At 44.9% G+C, this 15,542-nt stretch overlaps 1 protein-coding gene across 1 annotated transcript; it reads right to left on the reverse strand.

Moving 5' to 3' along the window:
• Positions 1-8,684: 8,684 nt before the first annotated feature.
• Positions 8,685-13,038, reverse strand: LOC105906583 (diacylglycerol O-acyltransferase 2-like). Its single transcript, XM_031572506.2, has 9 exons — positions 12,823-13,038; positions 12,444-12,655; positions 11,889-11,978; positions 10,906-11,013; positions 10,686-10,756; positions 10,308-10,512; positions 9,806-9,980; positions 9,511-9,695; positions 8,685-9,142 (listed from the first exon to the last, which is right to left on the reverse strand). Exons 3-9 carry the CDS (start codon positions 11,965-11,967, stop codon positions 8,988-8,990), a joined length of 978 nt encoding a protein of 325 aa, XP_031428366.1. The 5' UTR covers positions 11,968-11,978; positions 12,444-12,655; positions 12,823-13,038; the 3' UTR covers positions 8,685-8,987.
• Between the last annotated feature and the right edge of the window lie 2,504 nt (positions 13,039-15,542).

The following is a 15,542-nucleotide window of genomic DNA, read 5'->3' on the forward strand; positions in this document are numbered from 1 at the left end:
ACCTTGCCAATATGCAAGAAAAGCTTGGCATTGGCATTATATTGCCAAAAGACTGCAGTTGGTAAGCTAGCAAGCCTTTATCAATGTCAGTTTGGCTGTAGGTAGTCTTTGCAAGTTTTTTGCTCAACTTTTAGGTAGTAAGCTCACTAGTTAGTGCACCAAAACTCCTCCGAGTTTCAGCTTGCTTTGGTCTGAAATGAAATGAATACATGGTCCACAATTCATATTCCACTTGTACTTGCACTCCAAATAATTCAACTCCTTGACCTCAGGACATTCTGGTGGTGGATGTGAATACAGTTCATTGAAAATATATCAATTGTGGACATTTATGGATTTTGTGTAGTTTTCTAAAACACAATAAACTAAATTACTTCAGAGGTGGTGTTCTTAAACAGTACCTGATATGCGTCTTCAGAAACCCTCTGCACAGAATATACATTGCCCTGGCTGTCGTGATGAATCCACTGCACAATTTAGTTTCTCAGAAGCAGGCCAGTGTTTTCCCAAGTTTATTAGATCCATAAGGTGGGTGCTGGAGTCCGGTACATCGCTGCTGGTGAGTCAGGAGAGTGGGCTGGTACTACAGTGACGTGGGTAGCCTGACCAACATCCACGACGGAGCCTTCATTTTGGAAGTGTCCAGAGCGACCATAGTGGCAGCCCTCTTGTCTGGCCTTCTGGCTCACTCCCTGTGGGGCGAAGGACAAAAGCAGGGAAGAACGACCTCAGGGAAGAACGGAAGGCGAGACAGGACGCTCTGTTTCACAGGTTTGTTGATTTGCTCAGATTGATAACTCTCTATGTCTATGGGGCAGCTGCTCTCAGCTGATCCATAGAAGCTCTGGATGAGAATAAGCAGAAACACGCTCACTCTCCGTGAGTACAAGCGCCGGCCTCCAAAGCCCTCACTTCGTCTCCAGTACTGTCAGTGAGGAGAAAAAACTAAATCTGGTTTGGGATGACTAAAAGAGGTTACTCTTTTGTAAATCACAATTTCTTTGTAGTTCCATCTAAAGTAGACGCTGAAAATACCTTCCTGTGCCCCTGGTGCTTTGAAGGCTTCAGCTCTCCAGCCCCAGTGTCTGTGTGGTAGCTCTGGGGGGAGGCTTCTTACAAACTGGGTTGAAAACGGAACTGCTGCCATATCACACGTTTGTTTTTAAAGAAAACATTTTCTGAAATGCCTAAACAAACAAATACATAAAACGTACAAAAACTTTAAATGTTTTAAAAAACCGTATGCATACAACCTTAAACTATGGTCATGTGGCCATGTGAGGATGTGTTGGGTCTCTTTAAAACTACTTTATTGACAATGACTTGCCAGACATATGGATCATTTACTCAGGTATCATCTAAGTATAATTACTTTACATACTTGACATTTGTCATGACACGGCCTGTTGCAGAACAGTCATTCTTATTCACAGTATTCACTGTTTCAGACATGAGAGACTACATGATAAAACTTGCAGCCACACATAGAGCCCTAATTTCATTGATTGAGTTCCTTCCTCACATATTGTCCTCATTTAGTTGCCTTCTGGGGAGTAAGATAAGATCAACTTTTATTAATCCCCGTAGGGAAATTCAGGTGTAATAGCAGCAAGGTAATAGGAATACAATATATAAATAGAAATAAATCAATACAATAAATAAGATAAGTACAAGGCAGCTGGCGTATATTAGATACATGTTATTATGTGGGGGGTCAGTTCTCGGTTGTGGAGCCTGATGGCTACTGGCACAAAGGACTGGCCAAGGCGCTTTGTGGTGTGCCGAGTAGGGATGATTCTGTGGCAAATTGCCTTTCATGCATAACTGACACAAGTGCTAGCCAATCAGATCGCGTTCATGCTCACGTCTAAACAGCGCGAAGCTCCCCCCAAAAAAGATGGCGGGCCAAACTCGTATTTGTACCTAAAAGTTGTTTGTTTGACTTTTTTTTGCTGAGATTTTTTAAAAGTTACCAAGAAATAGACACTGTACAATGTAAAAACCCCGTTATTGTAACTGAAAAATACATCTGATAGGATTTGTGAGGTGTCTGAGCCATCTATCTAATGTTAGCATGCTACTACTCACAAGGTAAACAGCTTGCTAGTGGTGATTGGGGTGTGACGACCCCGCCTCTACTGGTTGCTGGGAGAGCTACTTGTCTTTGTCTGTGTCTTTGTATTACAGATGCCCTGCAGGTGTGGCCAGCTCGTTCGTTATTAGGAACACCTGGGTCTGCTACTATAAGAGCACCGCCCACGGATTTCATGGGAGATTCAGAGAGAGATCGTGTGGAAACCTTGCTCCCTACTGCTCGTCTTGCGCAATGCTCATCGCTCCGTACCTACTGAGATACAACATTCCATCTACTGCCCTAGCATGCATACATACACGACAACCTTACTGATTCACTGACTGCCCCATCTCACCGTAGTCTGGCCTGGTAATATAACCCTAGTTGCTAAATAAAATCATACTGTTTGGCGTTAAACCCTGTGTGACTCTCTGTTATTTGGCATGCCTGTGAGCCGGGCATGACAAATTGGGGGCTCATCCAGTTTTGAATTCTGAGTTATTTTGGTGGTGCACGTTAGCTGGTTGTTCGTTGTGGCCCGAGTTGGAAAAAACTACTGGACCAAAGGAAGGAAAGTGGACGTGCTGGGGTAATTGTGTTGGAGCTAAAGCTATTTGTTCCCTGTTAGGCACAGCAGCGTTGATTCTTTGAGTTTCGCTGGTTTGTTTTTTTAGTAGTGTTGGGGTGAAAGCGGCTGGAGCGGTTGTCTCGGGAGCATCGCCGTGGTGATAGGGTTGTTGCCAGTGACTGGTCGCTTCCTTATACCAGCGGTATTGAGTGCGTAATTACCCGCCGCGAGTAACCACATGAAGACCAGGGTGAGTTAGGTAGCTAGTATTTGGGTTAGGCAGATAGAGGGGACGCTCTTGTTTGTCGGGTTACAGCCAGCGCGTCCACTACTGCATTCTGTTGGTCAGGAGTTTAAAAATGTCTCAGCTTGAGGATTTTTTTGAGACTCCATCGGAGTTGTTTTTAGAGGATTGCACTAAAGACCAGCTGTTAAAAATTGCGGACCATTATGAGATAGTCATCAGTGACAAGAGGCTGAAAGATACGGTGAAATCGATATTGAAGGCGAACTTGCAGGAGCGGAAAGTGTTGCCGGGTAAACCAGGAAGCGTTTTGGGGGATGCTCCTGGTAGTACACATTTTTCTTTTGAACAACAGAAGGAGTTGCTATTGTTGCAAATGGCGCACGACAAAATTAAGTGTGAGGCAGAACAGGCTAGGATCAGCTTGGAGCGGGACAAGATGAGTTTGCCCAGCGATAGTAGGCTGAGCATGGAAGCTGTCCAAGCGTTAGGGGGAGAGAGGGTTTCTGCACATAGCCGGGTGCCGCATTTTGACCTGGTGGGGAACTTGAAACTTGTTCCAAAGTTTAATGAGTAGGACCCTGAGACTTTTTTTTCACTATTTGAAAGAGTGACGGACGCTAGGGGTTGGCCTGGTGCGGATCGCACGGTTATGTTAAAGTGCGTACTGACCGGGAAGGCACAGGAGGCATATTCAGCGTTGTCGGTGACGGATAGTGTGAGTTATAAATCGGTGAAGGATGCGGTGCTTAAGGTCTATGAGATGGTCCGGAGGCCTATCGTCAGCGGTTCAGGGAGGGTAGGAAAGAGGACAAGCAGTCCTACCTGGAGTTTGCACGAGAGCTGGTGATTACTTTTAATCGTTGGCGTACAGCTTCTAGTGTAGGAAACTTTGAGGAATTATGCGATCTAATTCTGCTGGAACAGTTTAAAGACTCAGTTCCCTCTCGTATTGCCACATACATAGCCGAGCAACAGGTGAAAACAGTTGGGGATGCAGCCGCCTTAGCAGATCAGTTTGTTTTGACACACCGCCGTGACTGGGTGAATGTCCGTAGTGGGCCAAGGGAGGGCGCTGTCGGGCGTTGGATTTTTTTCTGATCGTTCAGTCAGGCCTGAAGTGAATGTGGCAGATTGGAGAGAGTATGTCACTTCTGTCGTAGAAAGGGGCATTTGAAAGCGGATTGTTATGCTCTGAAAAACAGAGACCAACAAATGAATGTAAAGCCTGCTGCATTAGCTGTACCAGTGAGTTCTTTGTAATGAGGCTTATTTGCCTTTCATATCAGCTGGGTTTGTTTCCTTGGGAAAAGACGGGGAGAGGGTGCCTGTTAAAATCTTAAGAGATACAGGGGCATTAGGCTCATTTGTCCTCGCGTCAGTGCTCCCTTTTTCAGCGGAGTCTGATACTGGCGATGCCACCTTAGTTCGGGGTATGGGATTGTCCGTTTTGTCTGCTCCAGTGCACAGACTGCATCTGTTTTCGGAGTTGGTGCAGGGGGAAGTGTGCATCGCGGTGCGCCCGGCGTTGCCAGTGGAAGGAGTCCATATCATCCTGGGGAATGGATTAGCTGGGGGGCACGTCTGGCCCGATGTTCCTCCACATCCAGTTGTTAATCCAGTTCCTGTGGTTAATAGTGAAACCGATGAGAGTGAGCGGAACTTCCCAGAGGTGTTTGCAGCATGTGCAGTGCCCCGGGCTGGGGCTCGGGTTGCTAGGGAACCTGATAGAGTGAATGTGATGGAAGAACCACTTGTACACTTGTCTGATTTTCCCTTGTCGCTTTCACATGCAGAGTTAGTAACGGAGCAGCAGTCGGATCCCTCCATTAAGGGGCTGTTGGAGACTGTGATCCCTGTTGCAGAGGTGAAGGATCAGGCACATGGCTAATGCCTGGAAAACGGTCTGTTGGTGAGAAGGTGGGTGCCTTGTGGTGAGTTTGGAGTGGGGAACGCCATCGTCCAAATTGTCGCCCCAGCTAAATTTCGGTAAATGGTTTTGCAGATGGCTCATGATCAGTCAGGGCATATGGGGGTCAGGAAGACATATGACCGTATCTTGCGGTACTTCTTTTGGCCTCGGCTGAAAAAGGATGTGTCCGACTACATCAGGAAGTGTTATACCTGTCAAATAACTGGCAAACCAAACCAGGTTATTAAGCCGGCCCCATTGCACCCGATCCCTGCCATTGGGGAGCCATTTGAACACATAATTATTGACTGTGTTGGACCTCTGCCTCCTTCTAGGTCCGGCGCCAGCTATCTCCTGACTGTCATGTGTCAGGCCACCAGGTACCCAGCTACGTACCCCCTGCGTTCGATAACAACCAGGTCGATAGTTAAAGCACTCTCCCACTTCATTTCCGATCTTTGGCATTCCCAGGGTTGTTCAAAGTGATCAGGGGTCCAATTTTTCCTCCCATATGTTTGCACAGGTGTTAAAACAACTCCGGGTGAAACACTCCCAGTCGTCTGCCTACCATGCACAAAGTCAGGGGGCACTGGAGCATTTCCATCAGACACTTAAGTCACTATAAGGGGCGACAGTGGTACAAGAGGTAGAGAAGTCGTTTAGTAATCAGATGGTTGCTAGTTCGATTCCCTGTCGAAGCGTCCTTGAGCAAGACACTGAACCCCTAATTGCTCCTGATGTGCAGTGTGCCATCAGTGTAAAATGTAATATGTGTATACATTGTAAGTCGCACATATGTGAGTCGCTTTGGATAAAAGCATCTGCTAAATTACTAAATATAATAATATAACTACTCCGCGCCTTTTGCACAGAGTTGGACAGGGATTGGGAGGAAGGGTTGCCGTGGTTAATGTTAGCAGCCAGGGAGGTGACACAGGAGAGCACGGGGTTCAGCCCAAATGAGTTGGTCTTTGCACATTCGGTACGTGGTCCACTAGCGGTTTTAAGGGATGGTGTGGAGGGCAGTGCTCCTCCAAAAAAACTCCTAGACTATGTAAATGGATTCAGGCATAGGCTGTATGTTGCAGGCGAATTGGCAAGGAAGAATTTGGCTACCGCGCAAGAAAAAATGAAGCGAGGGTATAACAAACACGCTGAGCGGCGCCAATTTAGCCCTGGCGATCAGGTGATGAGTCTGTTGCCAATGGTTGGGTCACCCTTTCAGGCTAAGTTTACAGGTCCTCACACAGTGGTGAAGCAGACCTCAGAGGTGAACTATATAATTTCCACTCCAGAACGGAGGAAGAAGTCGCAGCTTTGCCATGTCAACCTGCTGAAGCCATACTACTCTCGTGTGGTGGAGCCAGGTCTGGCAAACAGACCTCTCTCAGAGGGTGTCCAACCTGTCGCTCTTGCAAACACGGTAGTGGTTTCTCCCCCTCAGCCAGTGGCCGTGACGGAGAGGGAAGAGTCTGTCACTTTTGATCAAGCCTTGCTGTATGGGCGGCTTAAGAACACTGAAACGCTTGCCAACTTGGATACCCTGTTAGGTCATTTGCAACAGTCGAAACGGGTGGAGTTGGCTGAGTTAATTTGCAGGTTTCCGGGCCTATTTGGTGATACACCCTCACAAACTCACCTTGTGGAGCATGACATAGAGGTGGGGGAGGCAAAACCAATTAGACAGCGCTTCTACCGGGTGTCTGAGGATAAGCGCCGATACTTAGATGCCGAGATCAAGTATATGCTGGAAAATGGTATTGCAGAACCGTCCTTTTCTAGCTGGGCATCCCCATGTTTCCTGGTCCCTAAGTCGGATAACACCCCTAGATTTTGCTCGGACTTCCGTAAAGTTAACAGTGTCACCAAACCGGACGCATTTCCGCTGCCGCGGATGGATGATTGCATTGACCAGGTTGGATCGGTGAAATTTGTTAGTAAGTTTGATCTGCTTAAAGGTTATTGGCAGGTACCACTGACTAGGAGAGCGCAGGAGATTTCTGCCTTTATCACCCCATCTGGCCTGTATTCCTATAAAGTGATGCCTTTCGGTTTGTGGAATGCGCCAGCAACGTTCCAACGGTTGATGAATAGGGTGGTGGGTGATCTGGCAGGGTGCGCGGTGTACTTAGATGACGTGGTTGTCTACAGTATCAATTGGGATAGTCGTGTACAACGCATTCAAACCCTATTTGAACGGTTGGCTTCTGCAAGACTGACGGTGAACCTGGCGAAGTGCGAGTTTGCCCGTGCTACCGTGACGTACCTGGGCCATGTTGTCGGCCAGGGCCATGTGTGGCCAGTGCAGGCCAAGGTGCTGGTGGTAGAACAGTTTCCAGTGCCAACCACAAAATGGGGATGGTAGGATACTACCGCAGTTTCTGCAGGAACTTTTCGTCTGTTGCCGCTTCCCTCACTGACTTGTTAAGGGGAAAGGTCGAATACGTGTGGTCGCCTGTTTGTCAACAAGCCTTCCAGAATGTGAAGGCCCTGTTGTGTAGCGCCCCAGTGCTGGCCGCTCCCTGTGTGGAGAAGCCGTTCAAGTTACAGGTGGACGCCAGTCACGTGGGAACAGGGGCCGTACTGATGCAGTCTGACAAGGAGGGGCTGGATAGGCCTGTACGTCTGAACTCTCTGAAATGTCCTAATCAGCGGTTGATTAGGTGGTCGTTGATGTTACAGTCTTACTGCTTAGACATACGCCACATCAAGGGGTCAGGTTCCTGTTAGGACCCCGGGGGGGGGGGGGGGGGGGGGGGAACAACCCCGCCTCTACTGGTTGCTGGGAGAGCTACTTGTCTTTGTCGGTGTCTTTGTATTACAGATGCCCCGCAGGTGTGGCCAGCTCGTTCGTTATTGGGAACACCTGGGTCTGCTACTATAAGAGCACCGCCCACGGATTTCATGGGAGATTCAGAGAGAGAGAGATTGCGTGGAAACCTTGCTCCCTACTGCTCGTCTTGCGCAATGCTCATCGCTCCCCTACTTACTGAGATACAACATTCTATCTACTGCCCTAGCATGCATACATACACGACAACCTTACTGATTCACTGACTGCCCCATCTCACCGTAGTCTGGCCTGGTAATATAACCCTAGTTGCTAAATAAAATCATACTGTTTGGCGTTAAACCCTGTGTGACTCTCTGTTATTTGGCATGCCTGTGTTGACCTGTCAATCTCACTATAACGTCTACGTTATCAACACAACCTCATGCGCCAGACTCCTCCTCTGTGAACCGTTGGATCAACGCATTCCAACGCAAACGTGTGAATGGGCCGTTTCGCGTTATTCAACATCCGCAAAATCAGGCCGTACCTTAACCAGTATGCCTCCCAGCTGTTGGTACAAACCTTGGTGATTTCCGACCTTAAATACGGCAACGCTCTCCTAACAGGCTTGCCGGCAGGTTTGGCGAAACCACTGCAGATGGTCCACAACGCGGCGAACGCGTCTGTTGTTCAACAAACCGAAGAGGGCACACGTCACCCCGCTATTTATTGAGCTCCACTGGCTGTCTGTAACTGCTTGCATTAAGCTCAAATCACTTATGCTTGTTTACAGAGTGATTGCTGGTTCTGCTCCCACCTACTTAAATGCTCTTGTAAGGGCACATGTTACCCCCCGGATGCTGCGTTCGTCTAATGATCGTCGTTTAGCACTGCCGTCTGTGCAAGTACGGCAATCTAGACTATTCTCATTCGTAGTTCCACGTTGGTGGAACGAGCTGCCGAGCACTACCAGAGCCGGGGCGTCCCACTCTACCTTTAACTCTTAAGAGGCCCTTTCCCACGGGTGGGGGGCTAGGTCACTACAGCATACAACAAGAAACTTGAAATTATATACAGTCCACAGTTTCAGTGAAAACATTAAATCCTCTCGGATTTCTTTGACAGAAGCTATTTATGAAGCTGTATCGACCACACATCCCATTAATAAAAGAGCAATGCATAACCAGTACATAGCAATAAATACAGACATCGACTTTAAATGAATCCAAAGTCCGGAAAGACTGCAATTGGAAGCATATATTAGTAATCTTTAACATTTACACATAACACATAAACAACATTATTACATACCATTTCAACATAATGACATAAATAATCAATCATCGATTTGGCTGCTAAAACAGGCACTCTTTGGGAATGTCTTTGACTTGGATCTCAGCCTCATTCTGGAATGATCTAGATGATGCAGATCTGGTGCGTGTCAGCCAGGCCACAGCTGGTCTTGTGCTTGTGAAAAAGTGTGGTCAAGGCCTCAATGTACAGTTGGTGGTAGTGATCCACCTGTTCCTGAGTGGGAGATGGTGCCTTGGGCACTGTGATGGGACTTCCCACTAAAAGGTTGAAAGAGAAAGTGTTTATTAATTAAAAAGAGACATATTTACCCCATTCTTCCTGCACCCGTGCAAAGCTGTCAGGAATAGTAAGAAACTGATTTGCTGATATATTTCAAGATTAGGACTTTCAGAAAGAAAAAGTGGCCTCATCCGGTGTGTTTCCTTTTTGCTTGACATTGCATGACCAAGTAATTTGATCTATACCTTAACCATAGTGTACAGAAACTTTGTAACTGTCTCTACCAACATGTTTAACTGTTTCTATCAACTTATATACACCAAAAACAGCTGCGTTATGGATGTAGGTAGTGACCAGCTGCAGCAAGAGAGAAGACTAAAGAAGCGTTGGCATCACTGGCACTGACCGACGGTGGTGACAGGACTCCGGTAGGGCATCAGGAACCAGCGCTCCCCCTTGAAGAGGCACGGGGCGAAGCCCACGACCTGTTTGAAGATGGCCTGGGCTTTGCGACCCAGGCTGCCCTCGGACAGCACCACCTGCCTGAAGGTGTCGGTCTCCCCAAACGAGTACACTGGCACCAGGTCAGCTCTGAGGGGTTCAGTAAAGGGGACACAGGGCATGAAACCACGTCTCACAACTCAGGCACTACACTGCTTTTTTTACAGTACGCAACTCTTTCAGTGGTATCCGTGACTCACCCGTTCTCAAGTGCCAGCTTGACAAAGCCCTTCCTGTTCTTCATGACTACAGTGTTGACTCCTGGGGAGGAGAAGAGGGACTCTTCTGCACCCCCGGTGACGATGACCACCGCATTCCCTACCCCACTCCTGGTCAGCAGGTGCTCAATACTCCTCTTACTTACTGGATAAAGGCCTGTAATTCCAGTAACACAAGTGACTGTTAAACTCCAAACGTAATGTCTCCAATTATACCAGCAACGGTGCTATTGACAACAATAACTAAACTTAAAACCATATAGTCTGTTGATATCTACAAAAGATTTTAAGAACTGAGGTTACAACTGACCCCAACAATGCTGTCCATCAATATGGAATCATCACTGATTATGTCAAACTTAAAATATAAAACACATATAACATCCATATTCTACTGCTAATACCCACAAGTTACCAAATTAGTTTAACAAATATTTTCCAATTGAATCCCCCCCCTTCCCCAGCACTCCTTAACCCTGCTGACCTATACGCATGATGTACTCCCTGAACAGCGGTATCCGGAAGAGTCCTCCCAAGACGGCCAGGCAGGAGCGCACTCCTGGGAAAGCCTCTGTGAAACCACAGCTCTCTGTACCGAAACAGGTAAAAGCTCCAACACTCATGATCCCATGGGGGTGGCATCCCAGGATGTAGTTCTTACTTGGGCTCAGCTCAGCTGTCTTCACCAACTAAAAGAGGGAGAGGGTTTGTTTAAAAAAAAAAAAAAAACATTTGACTATACTATTATCTGAATGATCTTTACAATATCATTGCCATTGTTATGAATGATTATATATTGCTTTTGCTGAAAGTATGAGCAGTCATATTTAACTACATATGTGAAGACAATATTCCTCATTACCTTTGTAGGGAAATAATCTTTCAGATGTTTCCATACTCGCCAGTTTCGCACAAATGCAGTTCTTCTGCCCCCTATAGTCCGTAGAGAAAATTGCAGTTGAATATGCAGAAACTTATACAACTGACTTTCCCAAAAATTGTTTGATGAAAACTTGGAGAGAAACCATGCCCTCAAGAACATTTAGATTTATTTTTTTTGTATCATGTACGTGGAGCTGTACCTCTTTCTGGTGTGTGCCAGTCCAAGATTTGCCAGGACAAGTACAGTGTTGGGAGAATCCAGAGGGAGGTAAACATGAGATATACCATCAACACAACACACAGCACTCCTGCACAGAAAAAGAACATGCAGAGGATTGTGACAAAATTAACCGCAAAGATTATGGCTGCGTACCCCATCGCAACTTTGTCTATCTGTAGACACACTTTGTCTAATGAATTATGCAGAGAGGGTAACATAGATTTTTTGCAGTGGCATCTGGTAAAAACATTACACAAGCATTGGTCTGCCATACCCAACCTGGATCACTTACCAGTTCTGTCCGAATGCTATGTATCATGAATAATTGAGCACTATGCACACTGTCACTTGGTGTGATGTGAAATGAAGTGAGATGACATGATTACATGACGGAGGACAGTGGAATGCCTCCTGCATGTACTTATGTACCTCTTTGACCAAGGTAATTTGAATGTTAAATATTCACAACTCATTAGGCCTCTGAGGCTTACAACTGCAAACAGTGCTCGTGTAGCATTTAGCACTAGCACATCATAAATCATGTTAGTATCAACATGTAATTATACAGTTTTATACAAAAAGCTCTTGTGTATCGTGAGAACTACACACTACACCGCTGTTGCATACTTTGTACATGAAATGAGGACAAACCAGTTTTACTCCCTGCACCTTCCAAATACTTGATGCTGTACAAAACAATCTGGACTAACCAATTTCAACGATTTCTTTATGCTTAATATAATAGTATGTCGGCATCACTGGGGTCATTTCAAATTGTGTATGGTGTAAGGCATAAGTAACTGAACAAAACAGTAAAATGCAACCATTTTACTAAAACAGACATATAGCTATACTTAAATCCATAGAATTAACTGACAAAATCACACTGCTGGTGGTACTGTGTGTATTTGCACTGAATATACTGAATGATGACACATGGCTTTATGTAAAGAAAGCCCTCACCCAAGAAGAGGAATGTCAATATGAACTGTATGACGCTGATGGACTCTATAAACCCTTTCCAAGATGATTTTTTCTCCATTTTTTTGCTACCTGTGGAGAGACAGAGAGAGAGAGAGAGAGTGTCAAAATAATCATTGTGGTTATCTTCTGATCGAATACATTTCATTACAAACATATATGAATGTTGGACACATCCCATATAATATTTGACATATCCTATGCTCTGTTTACTCAATACTACCAAGCTCAAATCAGTATCACTTGCACCATGCCCTAGTCTGTTATCATATAGATGAAGCAATCCGATGCTTAGAATGTGATTTATGGCCCGTGGTTGTGTCACTAGGGACGTGAGTTTCTTGATTAAACGTGGTATTCGTTACAGTGATTTTTAAAATAGCATGACATAACAATGCAACAAAATAAAACTAAACCCCCTTTAAAAGGTACCCTACTATTTCATAGGATCCCTCATTTTACACACCATGCTTCTTTAAAACGGCATATACGGTTTAATCACAATCTGACACTAAGCATCATTTTAAAAGACATTACCTGAATTATCTCGATCGTGTAGGTTTAATTGAGCTGAGGTATCTGTAATGCCTTGCCACTCTTCGTGAATGCTTTCTAAGCCTAAGAGCGTGGCGTTTCCCAAGCACTTTTCCTTACATGCCCAAGCCCCCAAAGCGACCCCCTCGTTGCACTTTGATCCGTTCCCGTTTCACACTGCGCCAGATAACGATCGCGTCCACTCTGGGAGGCTCCTAAATGTATGGAAGCTCATGTCAAGACATTGGCTTCTTGTCAAAGTCTAGCATTTTCATTCATTACAATCCACAAATCTCAGTTCACTCCCACTTGGCACGTTTTGGGAAAGCACAATAACATGCGCCTTTCCATTCAAACAATTGAGTGGTCTTAACCTACATACCTAGGCAGTCTCCGTCTCATTGCAGCGACCCCGTACCGTTCAGGTGACATTAATCGCAGCCATACAGCTTAATCAAAAAATCACTTGGGCGCTTTGTTTAGTGTATGATACACGGAAGACAACATTGCATCTAAGCGCGTGTACACTACAGCGTAAAGACGTGACAGCTGTCGTAAGGGAGGGAGGAGTCTTCTTGTGACCGAGGGCGGTATGTGGATTCTGTCAGCGGCACTGGGGATGCGATTTTTACCTGGATTCCACAGCAGGAAGAAGTATCTACAGCGGTTCGTCTTAATGTCATCTTCACTATTGTTATATTCATCTTTAGTAAATGTTTTGAGTAGACACCATTCGTGTGAACCAATAATTGCAACCTCCAGGCATTTAGGCTTTAGTGCTTACCACCCCACAATTTAAATTTAAACTTTAGAATCTACTTCATACTTCATCTATGTCTCCGTTAAAATGTTATAAAATAAAGGGTGTTATTCATATTTTCTTTCTTTACAAAAATGTTAAACAACATAACCACATTTCATAGGACATCTTAAAAAATGTTCTCAGTATTTGGTGTAAATTTGACCATATGGTGGTGCTGTATGGTCAAGCAGTTGAGGCTGCATTTTTACAGATGTAATGAAAAGTCTTGGAGCAATGGGAATCTTCCTGTTTTCCGTTCCTCATCAGTGTTGCGCAGCCTTCTGGTTTCCTCTCGTCATCAGTCCAGTAAGGCCGATCAGCTTCCTGCAACCAGAGTCAGAATAGCATGAGAGCATACCATGAGAGCATACAGGGGCCCAATTACACATCTAGTTAGGGGTATGCAACATTAATATTGACAAGGGGAAGAGGGCATGTTATGTATATTGCCATTGCTTGTGTTGGTTATTCCTTTATCTGTTGTTATTGTTGGAAGATTCTTCGATTTCAAGGTTTCTTTACCAGCATGACTTCACACACAATGGCCAAACAATAGAATGATAATTTATAGCACCTAAAACTGCTAACTTATGATGATAAACATGATAACTTCAAATGTAGCAGAATAGAGAACAGAGGAAAATATTAAGTAATGTGGAGCAAATACTAATCACACGCAAATGGGAGATTTTGTCTCATTGTCTCTCAGTGGCAGGCTGCAACATAGGCCACCTAGAGGTGCATCCTTTAGTCTAGTCTCCCTTCTCACAGTAGCTCTTATCTTATCACTGATCTTATCACTGCCTTTTAATGGAGAACAAGTTGTAAGTAGTCTACGTCCGAGAGTTGTTCAAATATTGAGCTCTTTACTATTAAGTATCACTTTTCTAGTCTATACTTTTCACCACTGACTGAAATCATTAACCAACCATTATTTATCACTTTCACAGTTGATTTGAATCAACATTTGTTTTGAAAGAACTGTGCTAAGCTTTTCCAGCTGTATTAAATACTTCCACCTAATGTTACCTGCTCTCTTCACCTGTTTTACCCCTCCCTCCCCATCCTCATGCCTGAATCAGATATTCATCATCTTTTTCTGACTGAGCTGTATACTTAGAGATGTTTGGAGTCAATGCTATAGAAAAAAAAGTATTCACAGAGTATCTGCAAGCTGGGAACAGCTCTTACCTTTCTGAGCTCCAACAGCTGCAGCAGCACAGAACCTGCGCCCCGTTTTACTGAGGAAAAATCACAACATGCTTACATGCTTACAGAGACCGCAGTATCAAATAACACAAGGCCATAACACACAGTAAACACAGCAGCAGCAGCAGCAGCAGCACAGAAGGGCAATAATGCAACAGCTGCACATTCAGTAACACATCCAAATACAGAGAGGTCCTTAATGAGTCTGGTGCAATCCCATTTCATCCCAGCATGCAGGATCCTAGCTATAGGTAGCGGGATTTGTGACCTCTTGTGGCCCTCTCCGCTGCAACAGGTAAAGCCATCGTGGAGGGATTCGTGGTGGCTGGGACATGACTGAGATGGGCTGACACATTCATGAACTAAGCATTCTCATTGCCATTTTAACATATGGATATTTAAAAAGACATAAATAATTAGCAGAAATGAAAAAAATCATACGTTTATTATGAGGCATTTATGGCAATTGCCTACCGTTGACCAATGGTAAGTCCACCCCTGCCATTCTTTGATCATGTTTTGCATTCAAGAGAGCACTGGAGAGAATTACCGTTTTTTTGTCTATAGTTTGATAACTTTGATCAATATCAGTGTGTTAAAAATGAACCACTCTCAGTACTGATTGTCACTGTCGTTCAAAAGGCATATTAGTAAATATATCAAAACCGGTTGTGTGTTGCTGTTGTGTAGCCTCTCTATTCATTTCCTGTTTGCCCAGTTTTGGGTAAGCCTCTTTCAGAAGGACTGTTGAGTTCATGGAAGTCCACAAGTTCAAATCCTCACAGTGACAGTTGCAGAGTAACTCTATAGAATGATGTGTCAGTTCAGTGTACTTATCAAATAGATCAGTTCATCAACAGATGCTAAAACTTGCAGCCACACATAGAGCCCTAGTTTCAATGATGGGTAACGCTGCTGGCATCACACAAAGTCCGCCAAGCATGACCTAGAGATAATTGAATAACTTGGCAAAATAAATGTGTTGATTTCATAACATGAGAACGATTCTAAGCGCAAACATTGGTGGGTCAGCACACTGTTTGAGGGTATCTGTGCACAGACGTGGGAGTTCCATGTATAAATTAGGTCCT

The sequence above is a fragment of the Clupea harengus genome, chromosome 8, assembly GCF_900700415.2.
Source record: "Clupea harengus chromosome 8, Ch_v2.0.2, whole genome shotgun sequence".
In the NCBI taxonomy this organism is placed as follows: Eukaryota; Metazoa; Chordata; class Actinopteri; order Clupeiformes; family Clupeidae; genus Clupea; species Clupea harengus.